This window comes from Panthera tigris, chromosome D1 (genome assembly GCF_018350195.1).
Source record: "Panthera tigris isolate Pti1 chromosome D1, P.tigris_Pti1_mat1.1, whole genome shotgun sequence".
In the NCBI taxonomy this organism is placed as follows: domain Eukaryota; kingdom Metazoa; phylum Chordata; class Mammalia; order Carnivora; family Felidae; genus Panthera; species Panthera tigris.
The window spans coordinates 17,007,408-17,030,392 of NC_056669.1; the positions used below are offsets into that span (position 1 = coordinate 17,007,408).

Here is a 22,985-nt window from a genome sequence, read left to right on the forward strand (position 1 = left end):
TGCCAAGAGGGGAGAGCTGCCCCAGGGCTGGCATGGCTTCAGACTTCTGCTACGTGGCTACTGGGCAGCCAGGGCTGGGGCTGGGGCAGTGGGGGCCGGGTGAGGGTGGCCCAGCTGGTGGGCCCAGGGTCGCCAGGGCAGAGACGGGGCTGGTGGGGGGGGGGGGGGTGGTTAATAGCAGCACCAGGGAGGGGAGGGGAGGGAGAGGCCTGGGGCCTGGGGCTCCCTTGGGAAGCCTATGGCAGGGTAGGTCAGTGCCCGTGGGGCACAGAGTGGTCTGCTTCCCTCCCCCCGCAACACTTGCCATCCCACAGAGCCCCTGATGGCCTAGGTTAACCGGAACCCTAATGGGCAGGCATGAGCCTGCTCTCCCATCCCAGGGTCTTTCCTATCTAGAGTGCCCGGGGGGGACCGGGGTGGGCAGATGAAGGAACTGAGGCACTTTGAGCTGGGGGAACTGAGAGAGCTGGGAGGGGCCTGTCCCCCACTGTACAGACAGGAAACCCTCGTCTTGGGTGACGGATGGGCCCCGGAGCCCCATTCAAGGAGGGAATCTGTAACTCAAAGGGAAAGCTTCCCCAAGGTCCCTCCCGCCCCATCCCAGAACGGAGACCAGGGATAGCTGAGCGGGGAGTGGAGAGCAGGGAGCAGGAGCTGCAGAATCGGGATTCCTGGCTCCCCCATGCCCCTTGCACTTTCTGGCAAGCCCAGAACATCTGCATTGGCCTTGGCGGGTGAGCCACCACCTACACTCTTCAGCATCTGTGTCTGCAAAGCTTCTACGCGGTGGACTCCCTTCCCTGCGCCCTCCATGGTGGTGCTCAGTCACCTGTGACTCCCGGACAGCCTAGGGACCCCCCCGCCCTGACTCCCCAGGAGAATCCAGACAGAGTTGCTAGCACGTGATAGAGAAGGGAGAAATCTGAGGACCTCCCGTGCTGAAAGAAGCAATTTAGGGCCAGCATGAGCTCCTAGGGTGGAGGCTCCAGGGGGCCCTGGTCTCTGCCGTCCCTGGAGGCTTCCGAAGGCTGTCCCCATCCTCAGCTGGGAGGGAAGAGGTGGGGCAGGGAGGGGTGGGCCTCGGGCAGTGTCCGGCCGGAGAGGGCCTGTGACCCCAGGGGAACGAGGGGCAGACACGAGTGGCGAGTGTGCATGTGGGTGCGTGTATGCGTTGGTGGAGGCGTACGGGAAGTGTGGGCCACCTAAAGTCCCACTATGTGGGGAGCAGAGAGGGGTCAAGAGGACAGACACACCAGAGCTGGGCCAACTTCACTCTCTGCTGGCCAATGGGGACAAAAAGTGTAAAACCAACCTCACCAGGAGAACGTACTGCCCAAGGCCCCCCCCCCCCCCCCCCCCCCCCCCCCCCCCCGGTAGGGACCTCGATTCGATTCGCTTAACAAACAAGACAACCCTGGGTGCTTTGGAGAAGCCTCTCCCTGTCTCTTGGGTGCAACGACTGTCTAGAGCGGGGTCCCCAGCTCCTGGCTGCTCGGGGCAAGGGGTGTGGGTTCCCCCTCCCTGGGAAAAGAAGAGCGGCATCCGGGGTGGCTTGGGGCTTTTCCTCTCGGAGCCCCTCAGCCCTCCACCCCCAGTGGAAAGAACACAAACAAATTCCAGTGTTGGGGGGCCGGGGAGGGCTGGCTCCCCAAACCCTGGAGGGACGCCCAGGTACACAAGACGAGAACAGGGCTCCCCACAGAGAGGGCAGGCGGGGGGGGGGTGGGGGGCGGGTGGTGGCGGTGGTCAGGGGAGGGAAGGTACAGCGACACCAAAGCCACAGTGAACACAACACCACGGGGAGGGCGGGGGACAGGGAGGAAATCAAAACAAAGCCGGGTCGTGTCTGCCCCGGGCTCCCCGCTCCCCGGCAGTGTGGGGCTGGCTTTGGGCAGCCGGGCGAGTCTCTGTCGAGCTCCTGGAGGAGTGGGCGAGTGGGGGAGGGCAGGGGGCGTGCGGGTGGGGGCCGGGGAGAAAGGGGAGCCGACAGAGGCTCCGGAGAGGGAGGCTACACGTACCACTCCTTCTTGGAAATGAAAGACCCGTCGTTCTGAGAAACCATGTTCTCGGCCAAGTCCAGCTGCTCAGGGTCATACTGGTAGCCCAGAGTCCGGTCCCCGTAGCCGTCCTGACGGGCCTCTGCCTCATCCACCGTGAAGTAGGGCCGCTTGGCGTCCTCGTCGTATTTGGGGTGGGGGCCGCCCACCTTGCGCTCGCCCCCTCCGCCGCCCTCCTCCTCCTCTTCTTCCTCGTAGCTGCTCCCGCCCAGGGGGCCGGCCTTCTTCTCATCGTCCGAGTCATCAGGGTACTGCAGGTTCTGGGCCATGGGCGGGTGGTGCTGGGGGATGCCCGCCTTGCTGTAGCCGTTGCCATACACGTGTTTCTTGGTGCTGTAGTCGCCCTTGAAGGTGTGCCTGCGCCGGCGCAGGGCGACCACGATCCCGCCGACCACGATCACCACCAGCAGGATGCTCCCTGCCACGCCCCCAATGATGGCCGTGGGCACCGGCCCGGCGCGCCGCCCGTGCTCGGGAGGAGACGGGGTGTAGGGGAATTCTGGGTGAGGAAAAGACACGGAGGGGGACAGTGTCAGTGACTGCTCCTGGGGGTGGGGGCGTCAGCAGGGATGGCAGGGAGGGAGCGAGGCAGGGGATGGAAAGGCCGGGAAGTGGGCCCAAGGCCCAAGGGCGGCTCCAGTTCCACAGGCCCCTCGGTGCCCCAGCCCTCCAGTGCGCCGCAGTATTGTGGCTGAAGCGGGCGAAGAGGCAGCGAGTCCCGGACCCCCGGAGGCTCCATGCTGGCTTTCTCCTTGGCTGTGGTGCCAGCCTGGATCACCCCCATTAGTGGAGCCCACCGTGGACCCAGTGTCCCCTAGCTGCCAGTCACCATCACAGCACCTTGAGAAACAAGTATGCTGTTAATTTCTAGCCAATGCACCAGGCAACACGTCTTAGGTTAAATAGCTTGCCTGTGGCCACCAGCCAGTGATTGACATTGGTTCTCTTGCACGGAAACCCTGTGCAAACGTCCCCAAAAGTGTCCGCCGCCTGCTGGTCACTGGGTACCCCACGCCTGATTTCACCTGCTCCCAGGGCACAGGGAAGAGGGCGGGTTCCCAGGCTGGCCCCATAGATGCCCTGTGAGTGCCAGAAACCGGGGCTGTGGCTCTCGGCTGCAGTCTGGCCCTGAAGGGCAAGGTGGGTGCCAAGGGTGCTGCCAGCCTGGGCTGTGAGCAAAAGACACTCAGCATGGCTGTGCAGAGACGGGGCACGAGCGCACGTGAGTTCACGGCCACGATGACGAGTGGCGTCACAAGGGAGCGCGTGCCCGGGCACACCCTGGCCCTTCACGGCGAGCCTGCATACCTGTGCTGATGCGATGAACGTATGTGTACGAACATGTGCGCGCTGAGGACAGGGTGGAAACAAGAAAGCAGGAAAGGTGGAAAGGAGGGAAAGGAAGTAGGTGGGAGGGAGGGAAGGCTGGGCGGGTGACTGCCCGCGCTGTGGTCAATGCTGCCCGGAGGGGAGACTGAGGGAGGCGGTTCCCAGCACCGCCACAGGGTGGCACCGGAGACCACGGTTGGCCCCGGTCAGGAGGCACAGGTGGGCAGGTTTTCCAGGGAACCTGGGAGGGCTGCTGGGCTATTCTAGGCCCTCCTCTCTTTAGGCCAGGGTAAAGGTGTATGGTTTGGGCATTTGTTCCGGTCCCTGGGAATCGGTTTCTGCCAGCTCACTCCCTGATTGAGCATCACTCATTCCAAGGGAATCCTGCTCCTCCTATGGGCCCACTCCCTCCTCCCAGAGGTAAAGCCGGCCCACTCCAGCCATGTGTGTGAGTGGGTGGGGTGCTGGCAGCAGCAGGCAAGAGCAGGGCAGAGGCCCTAGAAGAGAAGAGGAAAGGACTTCCGGGAGTCCAGGCTGGAAGGGCTGATGAAATCACGGGGGCCCCGACAAGGGGAGGCGATTTGCCTGCAGTCACATGGCTGAGCAGGGACCACCCAGATGCTCCCGTTCCCGGCCTCTCCACATGCAGGAGTTGGCAGAGAAACACAACCACTTGTCACCACTGTGTCCTCAGTGTAGGTCACCGAGTGGCTGCCCAATAAATATTTATTGAATATTTGTCCTCACTGCTCACTTCCAGAACGGTTTCCGTGGAACCTCAAGCTTCTCTTGCTTCACCAGGTCTGTTTACTGCCTTTAAAAGGGCTGCACACCTGCTCCCCAGGAAGTGGGAGCTGCCTCCACAAGGCACACCCAAAAGGCAGCTAATAGGAACCTGGCCTCTTCCATACTTTCTACCTGTCTGCTCCCTCTTCAGTTCTCACCCCATATCTGAGTGCTCTCTCCTCTGTACATCTGCCTCATTGCTTCACCCGTATACCCACCCATCCACTAATCTGTCCATCCATCTATCCATCCACGCACCCACCCGCCCACCCATCCACTTATCCATCCATCCATCCATCCATCCATTCATCCATCCATCCACTCACTCATCTATTTATCCATCCATCCATCCACCCACCCACCCACCCATCTATCCATCCACCCATCCATCTACCCAACCATCCACTGATCCATCCATCCATCCATCCATCCATCCATTCATCCATCCATCCATCCACTCATCTATCTATCTATCCATCCATCCATCCATCCACCCACCCACCCATCCATCTATCCATCCACCCATCCATCTACCCAACCATCCACTGATCCATCCACCCATCCATCCATCCATCCATCCATACATACATCCACCCATCCACCCACACACCTACCCATACATCTATCCCCCCACCCATCCCCCCACCCATCTACCCATCTGTCCATCCATCCACCTATCCACCCATGTACCCATCTACCAATCCACTCATCGACCCACCTATCCAATCAATTTGCTAGTCACAGGATACAAAAAACTCACAGCCTATCTGGGGAACCAAATGACACCCTTAGGGATAAAACCGCCCGCAGACAATCAAGGACAGTGGCAGAGAAGTGCCTCAGGAATGCAGGGGAAAGAGGGCACTGTGGCCTGGAGTCAGAAAATGTTTCTCAGAAAGACTTAAGCCAAGCCTTGAAGGATGGCAAGGACTTGGAGAGGCCCAGAGAATAAGAAAGGTATCCAAATGGAGGGAACTGCATTTCAAGTCTTTCCATCAAATCTTGTTGACTTCTCCTATTCAATTTCTTACCACTTCATGCCAGGTTTTACTGTAGATTCCTGAATCTCCCACCTTCATTTGGTCTCTGTTCTCTTTCAGTCACCGTCCACAGTCACCAGGTTAATTTCCATTGCATACACACTGCCACTCCCTTTCTCAAAGACTAGCAATAACGTCCCTCCCCACTGCCTGCTGGACCACGCCAGTCTGGGCTTCAGAGCTTTCATCATGCCACTTGATCTTGGCCTTGGCTAACTCACCATCCTTGCTGAATCCAAGTTGACTCTTTCCTTCAAGCCTTTGCTCATGCTGTTCACTCTGCCAGGAATGCCCTTCCTCATCCCCTCGTGCCCATTTCCGTTCTTCAGTCCTGTCTTTGTGCAGCCTGGCCTTCTCCAGCTCACACTTCCCTGTTCTCTTTTGAACTTTTATGTATTAATGGTCTACACATCTCATTCTAGTAGAAACAATACCCAATTCCATTCCATTTGTCATATACCGATATATGATGGTAAAGCCTCTGATGAAACACCCTGTAGTAAATGCAAATCAGGATCCACCACAACTGGCTCTGGTCCTTCCGCCAGTTTTCAAATGGCTAAAGTTCTCCCCCGAAGGAGCGAGGAGAAGAGCTGGGGAAATGGCGGTCTCATGATAATTTGGGACTGCTTCCATTCAATGTGTTACAGTTGTGTGCAGTAGAAGTTCCATTATATTTATTCTTATGCTTTTTGCACCAGCAGAGACCCAATGAAAATAAAGCTCTCCTATGTTTTATTTGAATAGATTGAATTTTTTGGACCCCACTAATCACAGTATGGTAGTTTACTACCCGTTTCATGGGAGTGGCTTGTGTCCCAAATTAGTGAATAAGTTTGAATTTAAAGTAAATCTAGAATCTGACCATTTCCCACCACCACCACCTCTCTAATCCATCATCGGTCACCTGGATTATTGTAGTAATTGCCTAACCGGCTTCCCCGATTCTACCTTTTTCCTCTATAGATGATCTTGAACACAGGAGCCACAGAGATCCCGTTAAGTCTGAAGAGCTTCAAATGCTCTATACGACCTGTGCCTCTGCTCTCCACCTCTGATTCCATCTCTTGCTTTCCTCCTGGCTCACTCTGCTCCAAACGTCCTCAGGGCCTTCGCACTGGCTGCTCTCCACCCCGGAAGACTCTGCTCCCATGTCTCAGGTTACTCCTTCACCTCCTTCAGGGCCTGGATCAAACTTCCCATTGACATCACCTTCTCACCAACGCCTCCCCTGACTGCCCTGTTTAAAACCACAGCTCACAAACCCCACCCCTGTACTTGGGACCCCTTGACCTTGCTCTTTTCTCCAAGTCACCTTCAAAATGACTACGTAATTTTTCAAATGTATTCTGTTTGCTGTCCTCCTTCTGTGCTAAAACATAGACTCCAGAGGGACAGGGACAGGCCACTGCCTGGCATGTGGCCGGAGTTCAAGAACATTTGTTGAATGAATTGTGTCAAGGCAAAGCTTGTCTTAGAGCTGAGCCTCTGGGTCCCCCTCTAGGTCCTTCTGTTTCACTTTTCTTCCCCAAGTCCTAAGGGAGTTTACTCTTCCCTGGGGTTCTTTTGGGACCAAAGGGAACCCTGGTTATCTGCTTTAGGGCCAGGTCTGCCTAGAGGTAGACAAGTGGCTGAGATGACTGTCCAGCATCGCAGACTTCCGTGTGAAGATGCCATATGGGGACCTCATTCATCTGGAAGGAGAGGCGGCTGCTTGGTGTGGAATGAAGCACCCGCCCGCCCCCTCCGTCCTTCCAGCTGTCACGGTCAGCTAGTAGTTCCTGGGGCACCAGAAGCAGAGCCTCAAGGGCCTCTGCTGGCCGGGGAGAGAAGAGCTGGGTGGTGGGGTCTCACGGGCCTCCCTTACATCGTCTTACAAAGCGGGCAGCTCAGCCCCCTTTCCTGAAGGACTGCAGCCTCCATTCTGGGATGGCAGGCTGGCCGGGACCCTGGGGGCAGTGGGAGCTCTGCATTCCTTTGGGGCCAAGGTTTCCTGACTGGGACGGGTGGGCTGGTACAGGGGCTTTGGATGGATCTGAGGTGGAGGGCAGGTTAGGGTTTATAGTCTGGTTCTGGGATCTGGAGGAGTTTTAGTGTCAAAGAGGATGTTTGGGCTTGCTTCTAGAACCAACGCCTGGTGCTTCCTCAGGCAGGCGGGAAATGCTCTAGCATCACGGGATGAGGCCGGGAAGCTGCTGGAACTACAGCTCCCAGTGTGCAGTGCAGGGGCCGCAGGGAGAGTGGGAAGGCCCAGGGTCAGACAGCTGCAGCAGCTGTGTAGGCCACGGGGCAGGGCCTCGTCATGCTGGAGCAGGACCGAATCCTCCCAGGCGCGCAGACACAGCTGTCTGTTCGGGGGCTCCCCGACACACCCTGCCATCTGCCCGCCCGCAGAAAGGCACGTCTGCCCATGGCACAGCCAGGGTTCCCGTGTGCCCGCTCGGCCTGCACATAGGCACTCGTCTGCTTGCATTTACACGCTCAGAGGCATGCGCCCTCCGTCCCAAAAGGACCCCGAAGCCCCACCAACACACGGTCACGGGAACACCCGGTCTAAGAGGGAGGAGCCCTGTTACCTTCACCTTCAAGTGGTTGTCCCCAGTGGACGAACCTGGGGCTTCCCTGGAAATGGGAACTGGGCCAGACGCTTGCACCACAGTGGCCTCCCTGCTCTGCTCCTAGAGCGGCCTGGATACTCTTCTCCCAACAGTCCCCGTCCCAGGGATAGATGCCGCCCCATTTGGCCTCTTTCATCTGGTCAAGGCTGTACCCTGAGCGCCCCTCCCCACCTTTCACATTACCCCTGGAGGGAGAAGGGAAGGAAGCTCACTGGGTTGTTTTGTGACTGTTGGGCTAACCCCATGAAATTGCTCTCAGTACTCAGATCTCAAAAATGGGCCTGTGTGAGGGCCCCGGGCCCCATGGACACGTCCACGCCAATTCTGGGGAGTCTGTCTCTTCGTCCTCATGACCACAGCCGAGGCCTGTTGCTTCCCACTAGGGACATCCTCACTGTACAGCCCCTCCCAAACGCTTGGTCTAAACCACCTGCTTCTCTGCTGAGAACCCTTGAGAGGCTCCCCTTTGGCGACACAGAGAAAGCCCCACTCCTTCCAGTGCTCCCACCGTTCTCCTCCCACAAGCTTCCCCTGCCTGGGGACCCCCACCCTCCATCACTGCCCACTCATCCTTGTAGGAACAACTCAAATGCCACCTTCTCCAGGGTCCGGGACCCTGAGAAGCCTGTGCAGGTGCAGTGCCCCGCACACGTGTGCCCTGCACACACACGTGTCTCTGGCACACACCCTGCGGCCCGCCTCCTCCCACCCCTGCCCCGGCTTCTCTTCATTTTCCTCTCCAGATGCGCCCAGGGCAAAGCTATTACCCGAACGGATGGCCAGAATGAAAAATTAAATTTCCACTTATCCGTCTCGCTGATGCATTCCCTCCTGACCAGTGGGGCTTGGAGCACGGGGCATGGCTGTGCCCCCACAGTGGACCCCCAGAGAACGTGATAGGCACCGGCTGATGTGGGACAAGGGCCGGTGGTGTCAGCGGCTGCTCGGAGATTTTCTGTGAGCCCCAGAACACATGGCTGTGAAAAGGCTCAGGCTTCCCGGCTGAGCTGTCTTGCGGGCCCGAGAGGTCCTCCCTCGGGAGGGCCGGCTAAACGGCTCCCGGGCCCATCAGTGATTCAGTGGGCACCACGCATCCCTGGCTTCTGCCTAACTGGGCTGTCAACAAGAGTGTCCTCATGCAAGTCACCTGCCTGTGACTTTGCTTACCAGCCCTGTCTCTTTCTGTGCCTCCGGGAGCACGGGAGGCTATGTCGCATGCATCTTCCAGCTGGAGCCCTGGGCAGCTTGGGCCGCCTGCCACAGGCCAGCTAGGCCTGACCACAGATCCCACGCAGGGCATCCCACTGCTGCCATCAGCCCCAAGGAGACGGCCCGCCTCCACGGCTGGCTTCGCTTCCTCCCTTTCCTCTCTTTTCTTTAGCCTGGGCCTGGGAAGTGCCCCCTTCCCTTCCTCCCTGCTCCCGGATGCCATTGAGTCCCTGATGAGCAGCGTGCATTCACAGTCATCCTGCCTCCTCTCGAGCTTTGGGAGAAGGGAGGCCCCGACTTAGCTGGGTAGCGCCACCTGGCCCCATCAGCCTAGAAGGGCCTCTGGCTGGTCCACTCATGCCAGGGGTAGGATCACGGGAGATCACTGCTCCCGTTTCTTGGCCCCCTCCCCTGACTTCCCAGTCAGCAGTGTCTCCAGCCAGCGGAGTATGCATCTGGCCTGAGATAAGTATGATGATCTCTGCCATACAGACTGGGAAGCTGAGACTCTGTGAGACGTGAAAGCGACACAGCCGGGAAGAACCGCTACGTGACCACACTCAGGCCAAGTCTGACATGGCCCCCGTACGACATGCCTCCCTGTGGCGTGGTTATGCTCCCTTATGAATACTCCTCATCCCTGTCTGTCCCGTGGCCCCACGGCCAGAGCTCGGGCACCCGTGAGGCTCTTACTGAGCTTTGCCCAAATTCTCTCCAGGAGGGGAGAAGTCTGTGCTTCTGGCCCTCCCCCTCCCCACCGCCCCCAACCCTAGCCTGGAGGACGGGCTGCCGTAGCTTTTCCCAGGCTCCACCTCGGACGCTTCTACTTCTGGTTCATGGGCAGGGAGTTGACCAGTGTGAGAGCCACGGGCAGGGAGTTGAAGAAAACAGCAATCGACAAGCGACTCCACCTCCCCCTGGTGAGAGTGGGACGGAACGGCCCTGAGTGTGACTGCACAGGTAGGTGCAGACCCTGGACAGCTCCTTTTGCCGCTGTGCCTCGGATGGACCCACACATGAGGTCTCCTACTTCTGGGACGCGGGCCCGGAGCCGATGCGTCTGTAGGGCTTGCCCAAGTCCTGTGCCTGGAGTCCAGCAACCACTGCCCAACTTCCCAGACTCCGGAGCCCAGTCCAACATCTCCCTGAGGTCACTTCCTGTCCATCCCCCCAGCCGCATGACACCCCTGCCCGTCCCAGGTGGTTCTTTCTGTCACTTTCTTTTCCTGCAACTACCTCAGCCACAATGTTAAGGACACTCCCTCTTCTGGCTGTGAAGCTGTGATGGCAAGTTTACCCCTCTCTTGGCTTGTTTTGATCCTCCCATTAATAATGATAATGACAGGGGTGAAGATAATGATCACAGAGCAGGGGCCATTTATTGACAGGCTGGTCTGCGCTAGGACCTTGGCCCACATTACGTACATTCCGACAAGAAGCTTTCAAGGCACCTCGAATTATGCCCATTTTCCGAGGAGCGCTTGTCCACGTCCCCGCTGTCTGACATTAAAACCCATGCTCCCTTCATGGCCCACATGAAGGCTCCCCCAGGACATCCTAGCTCTTTGCTCCCTTTGCCCCGAGAGGGTCAGGCGGCCGAATCTCTTCATCTGCACCGACACAGGGAAAAATGCAGGGAAGACAGCAATTCAGGGCACACACCCACCATGGCTCTGGGCTGTCTCCTTGTGTTTCCTCCAGTGTCCCTGCTTGAGGACAGCCTCACCCTCCCGCCCGCCCGTGCGGGTTTCCTGAACTGCAGGAGCAAATGAGCTCCACCTCCAAGCCCAGCCCCACCAAGCCGGCATCACAGGACCTGGGCAGGCTCTAACACCTGTCCCCCCACCGTTCCCCCACCCGCAACAGCACTTACTTCCTCTCTGCTGGAGCCTCTCTCTGATCCCTCTCCGATCGGGGGTCACCCTATTTCACACACAGCCTCGACAGAGGAAAGAGAAAAGCAAAGCAAGGCCAGTGGCCAGAGCTCAGGAGAGAACCAGAGGAAGGGGAGACAGAAACTTCCTGCAGTGACCTAGCCCAAAGGCAGAGCAGTGGGTGGGGAGAGGCAGGACAGGGGACAGCTTCCTACCCGTGATGTTGACCTCCACCTGGCCCGAGCGGGTGCCGATGGGGTTGGTGGCCTCACACACGTAGGTCCCTGCCAGGCTGTAGTTGATAGGCCCCCTGAAGAAGAGGGTTCTGTTCTGGGCCTCCACGCCCTTGGGGAGAGAGCCATTCAGCCTGCAGGGATGGGGAGACATGGCAGTGGGTTATGACCCTCCAGCCCAGAAGCTTCCCCGGGTGTCACCCAGCCTCCAAGACTCCCAGCCGTCTTGCTGAGTTGATAGGCAGGGTCTGTCTTGGACGGAGTACCAACAATAACCACAACAATAATCTCTTGCGTTTGGCAGACTCCCGTTATTCGGCATCTCACGCTCATGTCCCAGCACCGAGATGTAGACAGGCCGGAAAGGGACTGGTCCCACTGAACAGATGAGAAGCTCTTTGAGTTCAGGGTCAAAGAACACAGCTAGTAAGTGACAGAACTGGGGCTCTAGCCAGGTCTTTGGCTCCTGGCACGGCGCTCTCCCAACTACGCCTGGTTCCTGGTGCTAGTTGATAATATAGACGTTCGGGTTCTCACCCCAGATCTACTGAGGTTGAGCCGCTGGAGCCACAGCTTGGAGATCTGTATCTTAACAAGCTGCTCAAGTGATGAGATGTGACCCATGTAGAGGAATCGTGCTCCGGTACACTCTCTCATTTTCTTGCTGGGCATATCATAGGCCATTTTCCTGGGGGAGACACAGGGGAGCCTCCTCCTGGTTTTCGATGTCACAAAGCTATTATTCTGTTGGACCTAGCAGCTCCCTGGTACACAGAGCCGAAACTGGTCACCTGTACCTTCAGATAACCCTTCTGGCTCCAGAAAGTGGAGGGTGAGAACTAGCTAGGGCAGGCCAATGCCTTCTACTTCCAGGAAACAGAGTGTAGACAATGTGGGCAGCCATCTCCTGGCCATCCATGTCAACCCGCTTCCTGGCTTCCCCACATCTGCCTTTCTATGCGTCCCATCCAGCTTTTCTCTGGGAAGAACCTTGGCTCGGGCCATCAGAGCCGGCTGGAGGGGCAGACAGGACCCTTCAAGAGCCAGGCTGTGAAGCCAAGAATGGCACGGCGGGGTACGGGGCAAGCGCTCCACGGACGCAGGCATTCTGGGGTGACGGCTGCCCCCTCCTTGAGAATCTGGGGGTGCTGGAGAGAAGGAACGGGAACAAAGAAAGATCTGGGATGCTCCAGAAAGCCAGCTTCCCTGGGGACACCTCGATAAAAATAAATACCGGGGGCTGGGGTGGGAGTGACTCAGACTGAATCACCAAAGGAGAACGACTAGATTCTTTATTAGGGGGAAGAAGGCAGGCGGTTGATGAGGGGATCCCCCTCTGGCAGAATGGTTTGTCCCACTGACCCTGATGCTGTCGTGGCTGGGGTCTCTCGCAGCCCCTCCCCTTCTCACGAGAATCCTGAACCAAGACCCTAACTTTCTCCCCACGTAACGCTCCTGGAGGTGGGGTGGGGTGCCTCCCTGTGACCAGCTAGGCACCCTGCAAGGCGACCAGCCAGCCCCAGAGCACTTACGTGGTCCAGTGGTAGTCGGTGGCAGGGGGGTTAGCATCGGCTTTGCACGTGAGCTTCACATCCGTCCGCTGCAGGTACCAGTTCCCATCAAACCCCTCGATGGTCACCTCGGGCTCGTCTGTGGGGCAAGGGACGATGTTTGAGAAGGGTGAGGTCAGGAGAGCAGGGCTTGGGGCGAGGGAGTGAGCCTCAGATGGGGCTGGGGTGGAAGGGGCAGTGACATGGAAAGAGCTGGCAGACGGGGAGAGACGGGGGAGGACCCTCGGAACAGAAGCAGCAAGGGAATGGAGGAAGGAGGAGGACAGATGGGCACAGGAAGGAGATGGGGAAGAGAGAGGGGGGAGGACAGCGCACCCCTGAAAAGAGAAAGGGAGGGGAAGGCTGGGGGGTGGGCAGGAGCAGAAAGGGGGCAAAGGAAGCAAAGGAAGAGAGATCGGAGCAAAGGAGGAGGGAGGGCTGGCAAGAGTGGGGCGGTAGGAGGGGACAGCAGCACCCCCCACCCCGAAACCCGCCTGCGCTGCGCCCTGCTCACACTGCACGTTGAGGGTGAGGCTTTCCCGGAAGCGGTCCATGTGGTAGTTGACGATGCAGGCCAGGGTCTGCCGGTGGGCTTCCCGGCTGGGCACCAGGCGGTAGCGGCTAATGACGGTCACCGTGCCGTTGGGGTTCCGGATCTCTTGGTACTCCGCCTCGCCCTTCAGGCGCGTTTCCCAGGACACCACGCTGGGAGGCTTCCCGTTGGCCGAGGTGCAGGTGGCCACCAGGACCTTGTCATCCTGCCCCTTCTTGGCTCGAAGCACCGTCTGGGTGCCCTCTACCCAGTTGGTGGGTTTGGCTGCGGGGAAGCAGAGGGAGCCGTGGGGCTAGCGCTACGGCTTCATCCAAAGTGTGCTGGCCCAGGAGGTCACCCTGGCCATCCCTGCCTCTGAGCTGTGCCCAAAGCCCCTCCCAGCCCTTCTCATGGGGACTGCTTCATGTCTAACCTGTGTCCTTCCTGCCCTACCTGGCACCCCCTTTGGTCAAGCGGAGGCCTTCCTGGAGTCTTGGCGTGCTCAAGGCTGGCGGCTCACGTGGCCCTTTTCCTTACCGTGGTGTCAGAAGCTTCTGCCTGCTTCCTGGTCACCCACAAAGTACCCTGTGGTGGGGGCTTCCAACCCGAACCGTGCCCCTCAGCTCTGTGCACAGCTAAGGCCTTGCACCCAATCCCGAGTGAGCTGTGGGACAGCCTGGCCGGAAGGGACCGGAAGCTTTGGGGGCATGCCAACCAAGAAGACTGGGGCCACCGAGGCACACGATGAGGGTGGCCAAGCCCCAGGCCACGGGCCTCTGCATGAGCAGGGAGGGGGGGTGGTGAGGCCAGCTTACCCATTACAGTGAGGTTGAGCTGGCTCTCTCGATTGCCAGCAGGGAAGGTGGCGAACTCGCAGATGTAGACGCCCTCGTCCTCCAGCTCAAGGCGGGAGAGGCGGATGGTGCCGTCGGTGAAAGAGGGCCGCAGGAATTCTACGCGCTCACGGTAGGGAGCCAGCACGGAGACGCCCATGGCGGGGTTGTAGATGGCCACATTCTGCTTGGAGCCGTTGGTGGCCTTCTGCCACGTGACCTGGGTGATCTTCACGCCGGGCAGCGGGTTGGCGAAGCTGCAGTGCAGGACCACGTCCGTGCCGATGAAACCGTACATGGAGTCGTTCACCTGGACCACCTGGGTGTGGGCGCCTGGTCAAAGGAACCGGCGGGACTGGTCAGTGACAGGCACAGCCGCCCGCCCACCCCCCCCCCCCGCCCCCGACTCCCTGTGCGCTGCTCTTTTCTTTCTACCCCTTGTTACTCTTGATTCTGATCATAAGAATAAATAATTGCTTGTTACTAAAGCACTCTGGAGGATGCTGAAAAAGACCGTGATCCCCACCACTCAGAAGGATCACTGATCGTCTTGTAGGAAATCCCTTCTTTTATTTTTTTCTCGCTATATTAATTTCTCGATCTCCAGGTTTCTCTGCATGACCATCTTTTTTTTAAGACGAAATCAGAATGATACTGTACGTATTGTTCCATAGCTGCCTTTTCGTCTAGCGATGCATTACCCATAGTGCTCCATTGGGCAGTAAATACATACCTACACCCTTATTTTTAATAAGGAGTCGAATGCACTGCTTTCCCTAGGAGCCATCAACTGCCTCACCTTCCTGGGCCTCAGTTCCCTTCTGGCAAATGGGGCATAGAATCCAGTCCTCTACCTCACGGGGTTGCTGGGAGAACCAAATGAGACTAACTAGAGAGTCTCAGGAGGCAGGAGGCGCTGACCATGCGGGCTCACGGTGGCCACCATTATGCTCCCCGCCATGGTCTTCTCCCTCAAGGCGGAGTGCCTGTGCCCTGGGGTGCGCTGGCTCTGTCCCTCTCACGGGGCCCGGGCCGCTGCTCAGAACATGCCATGTTTCCATGTTCCCTTCCTCTCTCTCTCCCTCCTCCTATCACTCCTAGACCCTTGCTCGTGCAGTTCCCTAGAAAGCCCTAGAAGGCTCTCCCCCCTCCTTCCCCTGTGGATCTCCCACTCGGGCCACCTCCTTTGGGAAGCTTCCCAGATCTTCCCTGCACGTGTGAATCCAGCCACTTCTGTCACAGATCTTTTCTGCCTCCGGATGTGGTTGTTCACGCCTGTGACTTCTCCGCCAGCACAGGGTCTGTGTCTTTCCCAGTCGCCCCAGCCCCAGCGCCCAGCCCAGCATCTGGCACACAGTAGGTACTCAGTAGATAGGTCTGGCCAGGCAGACTGCAACGGAACCCATGGGAATAGAGATTTGCAAGAAGGAGGGAGTGATCAGTGGCGTTGGATGAATGAATAAATTCCCCCCAGTCTCCTTACTGATTGCTTTGTTTCGCTAGAACGGCTTGTTTGAGCTTTTCCCTGATCCTGAATGCAGGGCAGAGACCCTCCAGCGGGTCTCTCTGGCCCAGGCTCTTTCTTGAGCTCTGTTATTGGCCACGCATCTGTACCCTTCATATTGTCGTATCCTTACTTCACTCAGTGTATTGAGCACCATCGATAATATCAATGCCGGGTCCTGTACTGACCTAGAGGCGGGGGGATGGCCTCAGTGGCTCCCCAAGGGAGTGGAAACTCGGGGCTCACCTTAGCCTCTGCATGGTGGAGGCACAAGAGCAGGGCACACTCCTCTGAGGGCTTGGAAGCCCATGATAGGGGAAGCTGTCCCCCCCCACCCCTCCCCTAAGGAGGGCACGGGCTGTGTCTCCCAGGTCACTGCAGTGTCCTCTGTGTGTACCATACAGCAGATACTCAAAAATTTGCTGAATAAATAGATCTTTGGCCCCTTGTCATGCCCTGAAAGCTTCCCCAGTGCTCCCTCCTTCTTTATGCCTATTCACATCCATGCAGCCCTTCAAGGCCCACCTGGGAGTGCCCCCACCCCTACCCCTCCAGTTGTCCCCCTGGCCGGTGTGTGGGGTTCTGACATGTCCTTGGGCAGAGAGCACCGTGGGCTGGTGGGAGTACAGGAGGAAGCACCCACCAGGGAGGCAGGAGGGTTGGGTTCTGCTCAGCCCTATTTTGAGCTGAGACCTTGGCCGGTCACTTCTCCCTCCCAAGCCCTATCTTCCTCCTCTATGAGAGAGCGGGCTGGACTCCCCAGTCTTAGTGGTCCCTTCTGGGCCTGAGTCTGATCCCCTGAACCGCAGCCCAGCCTCGCTGAGGCCCCACCCCAGATAGAGTCCCATGGTGAGGTCAGCGGGCCAGACAGCCCAGTACTCCTGCTGACTGGCCAGCTGGCAGGCGGCTAAGCCCCAGGCCCTCCCAGGAGGATAAGTGGGTGCTCCCCCCCCCCCCCCGCCTCCACTCACCAACCTGCTGGAGGTTGCCCAGCAGCTGAGATAATGTGGGTATAATTGGGGAACTTTCACCACACAAAGCCAGAAACAGGAAAAGCCAGTTGGGAGGGCTTGGGCTATAGGTTGTGTGTATGTGTGTGTGTGTGTGTGTGTGTGTGTGTGTGGTGGGGGGGGGTTGGCGTGTGGGCACCAGGAACTACCTTGGGATTGGTGCCAGGGCATGGGGGGGCCTATAGCCGGACACAGCCCACCAAGCCTGCCGCGACCCCCTCCGCCTCCCCACCCCCCGCTCCCCGCAGGTGTGGGGACAGGCAGGCTTCAGCGGCCGGCACACACACTGCCATTCATTTGCTGCGTCTTCAGCAGTGACCTCACCCTTCAGAGCTGTGAATGCCAGGAGCGAAGATCGCTGATAGTGGCCTGGGCGTGGGGGCGGGGCGGCCGCTGCCAGGGGCCCGGGCACCCTAGCGGCCCCGTCTCCTGCATCGGTGCCTCACCAGGCCAAGGAGGCCTTCCCCACCCTAATGTCTGTTTTGGGGTTAAGGCCCCTCTCTCCTCTCCAGTGTGGCTCTCCCAGAAGCAACCCCACAGGGAGCAGTAAGGAGAGTGCCTGGGGTGTCCACCCACTGCACACAAAGTGGGTTCTCCTGGCCCTTGCCCCTTTTGCGCTAGTGAAGAGTGGGCAGGCCAGAGTGGGAGAGGACCTCTAAGGTGCAGGCAGACTTATTCTGGTGTTCGCCTCTCCATCCACAGCCTAGTGGGCACGAGGGAGCTTTTGGAGCATAGGGTTTGGGGCCACTCCCTGAGCCCAGAGGAAGTGGGAGGGGCTGGGGCCACTGGCAAGGTCTGAAGACGCTCCCTTAGCCCTCCACCCCACTCTGGGCTAAGGGACCCAGAGCTCTTGCTTCTGGCTTGGGGCTTCCCGTCTTTTTTCTTTTTTTTAATGAGAGAGAAAGAGAGAGAGAGAGTGCTTACGCGTGTGTAAGCACAAGCACGAATGGGGGAGGGACAGACAGAGAGGGACAGAGAGGATCTCCACGCTGTCAGCTTAGAGTCTAACTAGGGGCTCGAACTCACAAGCTGGAAGATCATGACCTGAGCCGAAATCAAGAGTCGGACGCTCAACTGGCTGAGCCACCCAGGTTCCCCGGGGCTGCCAGTCTTGGACCGAGGGTGCAGGGTTGGGGAGAATGTCCCTCATTCTTTAGACTGGTCAGGTTGGGAAACTTTCAGAGAAGGGGGCAGACCTCCAGGGTCTGGGTGCGGCAACGAACGGGAAAGTGGGGATCCCCACTGAAAAGGCAGAGAAAGGGCTGGATCAGGGCAGGAACCCAGGAGGAGGGCCCTCCTCTGTGCAGGAAGAGGTAGAACCATAGGCCTCGTCTGGAAGGCCCGGGGCCAAGGGGCAGAAGCAGGAGGGCAGGCTGGTCCAAGTGTCTGCACCAACCACTCAGGCCCAGATGACCTGGAAGGTGAGCTCGCTGCCCGAGCTCCTCCCACCCTCTGAGGGGCTGCCCCTGCCCCCCTCACCCCCCCTCAGTATTGCATGGGCTTGCGAAGAGCCAGACGGTGTGGCTTTGCAGACTCCCTCTGTCACTTACGAGCCGAGAAACGTTGGGCAAACGACTCAACCGCTCTGTGCCTCAGTTTGCACTGAGATTTCTCGTCTGTGAAACGGGGATTACAACAGCACCTATCCCATGCAGTGGTCCTAAGGATCAAATGACCACACGGGAAGCTAGAGAGCGGCACTTAGCACAGAACGGGACGGTCAGTAAGTGCTGGCTGCCATCATCCTCCTCCTCCTCACCACCACCTTCGTCCTCATCTGTATCCCTTTATTTTCTGTTTCCTGGCGTGCACGTCTAGCGTGTTTCTTGTTGTGTGTCCCCCGGCTCCCAACAGATCGCGACTCCCTGTGTGAGAGGCAAGGCACCGGCGAGACCTCGGGTTTTGTTTGGCCACATCGCGGCTCCCTGGCAGGGTCTAGGGCCTGGAGACTACCCTGCTAACTTTCTGTGGTTCCCCGGGCAGTTAGGGTGGTCCACACAAGGCATCGTCTCTCCTTCCTCACAGGCCCCCTCTTACGTGAGAGGCAGGGGCTGTCCCAGATGTGGAAACCAGGACCACTAAAATGGTACCACACTGGACCTCAGTGGAACACGTGATCCATGGTTTTACAAAGGAGGAGTCCAGAGTCCACGAGGGGCTTGGGGACATGGAGGGGCAAATCCAACCCAGTGCGCTTCCCACCCTGCCTTTTTATAAGGGACTCCCGTTCTCAACCTAACCCCCCAGGGCCTCCCTCCCTCTGGGCGGTGTCCCTCCTGGAATAAAGCTCAGAGCCTCTCTTGCTCCCTTTGATAAGTGGCAGGAATACCGGTTACATTACCGTAGCCACAGTGCCCGGGGGCTGCCCTGCACTGGGCTTGGTGGTGGTGGGGGGGCGTTGGGGGCCAGGGGTAAAGTGCAGTGGAAGCCAGGTGGGGGCACCTCCAGGAGGCTATGTACAGAGGAGGGAGGAGCCAGAGAGGTGGGGAGTGAAAGGTAGAGGGATCCATGGGAACCTCTGCCCTCAGTAGAGAGGTTCTTGCATCCCAGGGATATCAAGGAATGTTTTTCTTTTTGATCTCAAGCACTGCCTGTATTCTCCCTGACCACCCTATGGGCTCCACGGTCTGGGACTCAGGCCCCTGGGGCCTGTGTGCCAGTGCCTCAGTTTCCCCATTGGAGCTCCGGTTGGGCGGTTCGGGCTGCCTTCGTGGCTGCCCAGAAGTGCTGAGCCAACAAGGCAGGCGACGGGCCGGCCCCCCCGAGACGTCACAGACGTGCAAAAGCCCGAGCTCAGCAACAAAACACAAAGGCTCCTCAGTTGTGGCCGACAAACCTGCTCCCCAGGGCCCTGCCCGCCTGCCCTGCCCGCCATGGAGCTAATCTGAGGCTGGGGCCATGGGTTCCCACGCAGCGGGGTGTGGCCCGGAATGGGGGGGGCACTCTGCTCCCCGTACCCACCTCAAGCAGTTTCTCTTCCCGCCCTTTGAAACTTCAGACCCTTCTCTCCCTGGCCAGGCAGGCTGGGACTGGGCCCATGTGGGTGAAAGTGGCGGGGGGGGGGGGGGGCGGGGGGGGGGGGGGGACGGACACAGGCAAGGGGGGAGGGGTTCTGGGATTTCTGGCACAGACCACCTCTTTTTGTGTCCCCCACCCCCGCCGGGGTACCCTCAGTTGGGCGGTCAGCAGTGGCAGACCTGGCCTGGAGGCAACCGGGGACACCCTGGGGGAGGAGCGCTGGGGACCTCACCGGGGGCCTCTCTGAGACCAGAATCCTTTGGGGTCCATCTCTAGAGCTTCCCAGGGATCCCCCTCCCTCCCACCACCCCAGAACTGGCAGAAAGGAAGAGGACCATCCGGTCAGAAACCAGCTAAGTGGTAAGTGGGGATGACTCACCTATGGGGGCGGGGGGAGGGGAGGGCCTCCAGCCGAAACCCTGCTGAGTCAGCACAGCGACCTGAAGGCTACAGGGCCCCTCCTCCCAGTGCAGCTACTTCCCCAAATGTCAACTCCCAGGCTGGCCAGCTCCTCACTTTTGGATGCCAAGGCTGATCCACCCGGGGGAGAGGCTGGCAAGGAGACGGTGTGATCAGGAGGGAATCCCCTTTCTAGGGCCCCCTCCTCTGGGCAAGGTTTGGCCAGTCAGTGTTGCCCAGACCCAATCGCTCTGCCCCCAAGGACCCACACGAGCAGGCTTCTCACTGAGGTCCTCTGAACTTGTCCTGTCCCGTATCTATGTCTCCTCATTATTCAGGAGCCCCCTAGGGCCCAGGCTGCACCTCTACCCTCGGACTCCCCGGCCATGCCCGGGACGGGGTCCAGGGTGTCCCCAGGTCAGAGGGCACAGAAGCATCAACTGACCCGGTCCTTGTCCCCACACCCCTAGCCATCCCTCGCTGGGGCTCAGTGCCCCTGCCTCCTGCACGCAGGTGCTCTGCCTGGTGGGTGTGGGCCCTGGGGGACCCTGTCTGGGAGCAGTGCCTGCTGGGATGGCTCCAGGTGTCCTGGGGCCTTGAGTCCCCGCTGCATCCACCTTGCCGGCAGAGGTGATAACATCCCATGATCCCACAGTCAGGGCTAATTGCTACTGTCCAAACCCAGGCGCCTCCGCCCCTTCATTTGGGGTCACAGAAATTGCCGATGTTTTCTTCTTCTTGGCTGATGCCCCCCCCCACCCCAACCCCCGACTCCCCGACACAGAGTTGGTTAATGATGGGCTGTGGGGCTGGCGCCGGAGCCTTGGGCGGGTGAGTGCAGTGCGTGGGAGAGGAGGGGGCGCGGCAGCCTGGGAAAAGCAGGAGAAGGAGCCCAGGATCTTCCAGACGGGCTGGGCCAGCCCAATCCCCAGCAGCATGAAAGCCGGGAAGCCCCGGGGTTGTGGTGACGGCGCTGGGGGCTGCTCTGGCAAGTCCCGTCTCTCTGAAACCTAGCAGGACAGGTTGGGGGACAGGGATGAATCAGGGAACTGCGTTTTGTCTTTTCCCACCGAGGAGCAAGTGGCCAGGGACATCTGGATCTCTCCGACAGGCCAGTTTCACATTGGCTACCCCCTCCCCAAGGCCCAGGGCAAGGCCAGTCCCGAGCAGCACCTCTTGGCTCTGCCCCTCTCCATCTCTAGCCTTCTGGTTCCACCTTTTGGTCCCCTCTGTACCACTCACCCTTTACCTGTCACACTCCCTCTGGCCAGGCGGTGGGGAGGAAGGGTACATATCGGAGATCAGGAGAGAAGTCTCTGGTCCCCACTACTTGGTTACGGTTTTCTAGATGGCCTTAGGTAGGTAGGCCAGTTCCCCTCCCTGGCCTCAGTGTCCCTTTCTTTAAAATGAGAGTGTTGGGACCCCATGACCCTGGAAGACTATACTTTGGACATAACCTGTCTGGCCCTCTCTCTGCCCTACCTCTGCACCTTCCCTGGACCAGACTCTGGACTGTTTCTACCAAGTGGCTGCTCCACCTCTGTATACTGCCCAGCTCCTCCAGGAAGGCCTCCCAGATCGACTGGGATGCCAGGCAAATCCAGGCTACACGCACAGGGTTCTTCCGCGTCCGCGCGAGCACAGTGGGAATTCATCTTTGTTCTCTATCCCCACTGGCCCCAATCCAGACTCCCCCTGAGCCCCCTCCCGCCAGCGCAGCCCCTTCCCTGCCCCCCCACCTCCAGCAGAGTCTCACTTCCTTATTTTCTCAACACTCCTGGGCCACGACTGCAGCCCAGCTAAGCAAATCCCAGACCCTTCCCTTTGCCCCTTAGCACCCACCATCTCGCTCCTCCTGCCTTGTCCCCTCCTTCTTCCCAAGACCTGCCCCGGTGCAGGCCACAGTCACCGCTTACCCGGCCACTGTAGCATGACGCCAAGCCTACGTAACTGCCTCCAGGCCTTCCCCTAACCCGTTGGCCACTTTTTTTATTTTAATGTTTTTATTTATTTTTGCGAGAGACAGCTTGGGCAGGGGAGGGGCAGAGAGAGAGAGAGAGAGAGAGAGAGAGAATCCCAAGCGGGCTCTGTGTTGCCAGCACGGAGCCCGAGGCGGGGCTTGAAGCCACCAACCGTGAGATCGTGACCTGAGCAGAAACCAAGAAAGAGCTGGATGCTTAACCAACTGAGCCACCCAGGTGACCCCGCTGGCCACTTTCTAAATCTGGAATCCTTTTCTGTTTAAAATCCTTCCATGGTTTCCTGCAGCCCCCGGATCAAGTCCAAAGCCCTTTTGGGCTCTGGACCTCATCTTGGGCGTCAGAGCCTGCAGCCACCTCCTCTCCCTCCTCTCTCTCTCCTGCCATATGGAACAATACCATCCATTCCCTGCACTGTTACTCCCTCTGCCGAAAGCACATACCCCATTTCCCTGTCTCGGTCCTCTTCATCCGTAGTCAATGAGCTGAGCCTTGATTTTGAGGAGGTGGCTTCCTGGGGCACACCCCCTGCCCCCGAGTGGGGTAGTCCAGCAGCCCGAGGGCCCAGTACCTGCACACACATCCATCACAGCATCTCCCCGGCTGAGGGCAAAGGCCGGGGCTTCAGCCAGTGCCTGGCATACAATAGGGTAAGGGGGCCCCGAGCAGCTGGTGAAGGCTGCAAGCCAGATGGGGCTCCAGACCAGGCTCGGCAGGTAGGGCAGGAGGAAAGAGCTGGGAGGTGAGGCCTCCCGGCTGCACCGAGGGCCAGCAGGTCAGGGCCGGAATCTTCTCCCTGACTGGAGCCGGGAAGCTGCACCCCAAAAGGTAGAGGTCCGCCTGACCTCTTGCCTCCCCACGGCGTCGCATCCTCTGCCGGCTTCCCAGTTGTCACTTCTTGCTTCCTTCCCTCTCTCCTCTGTCCCACTTCCTAGCACCCAGCCCCACGTCCTTCCTCACTCTAGACCAGAGGTGAAAAATATTCTTCTCACCCAAGCAAGCTGCAGCCGGAGG

General features: G+C 59.0%; 1 protein-coding gene and 1 long non-coding RNA gene across 3 annotated transcripts in view; one reads left to right on the forward strand and one right to left on the reverse strand.

Annotated features, from left to right (window-relative positions):
• Positions 1–1,731: 1,731 nt before the first annotated feature.
• Positions 1,732–22,985, reverse strand: part of NECTIN1 (nectin cell adhesion molecule 1) — a 58,613-nt gene continuing 37,359 nt past the window's right edge. The window contains exons 1-6 of one of the 2 annotated variants that reach the window (XM_042958203.1): positions 15,243–15,432; positions 14,044–14,394; positions 13,211–13,513; positions 12,679–12,796; positions 11,129–11,280; positions 1,732–2,556 (exon numbers count right to left, since the gene is read on the reverse strand). In XM_042958203.1, the coding sequence (XP_042814137.1) occupies positions 2,009–2,556; positions 11,129–11,280; positions 12,679–12,796; positions 13,211–13,513; positions 14,044–14,359 (1,437 nt within the window). In that variant the 5' untranslated portion in view covers positions 14,360–14,394; positions 15,243–15,432 and the 3' untranslated portion in view covers positions 1,732–2,008. Of the gene's footprint in view, positions 2,557–11,128; positions 11,281–12,678; positions 12,797–13,210; positions 13,514–14,043; positions 14,395–15,242; positions 15,433–22,985 lie in introns of those variants that run through there. The other variant, XM_042958202.1, reaches the window with a different exon arrangement.
• On the forward strand, positions 9,960–14,229 carry LOC122231105. Its single transcript, XR_006208250.1, has 3 exons — positions 9,960–9,999; positions 11,451–11,572; positions 14,083–14,229. It is a non-coding gene; the product is annotated as an uncharacterized LOC122231105 (long non-coding RNA).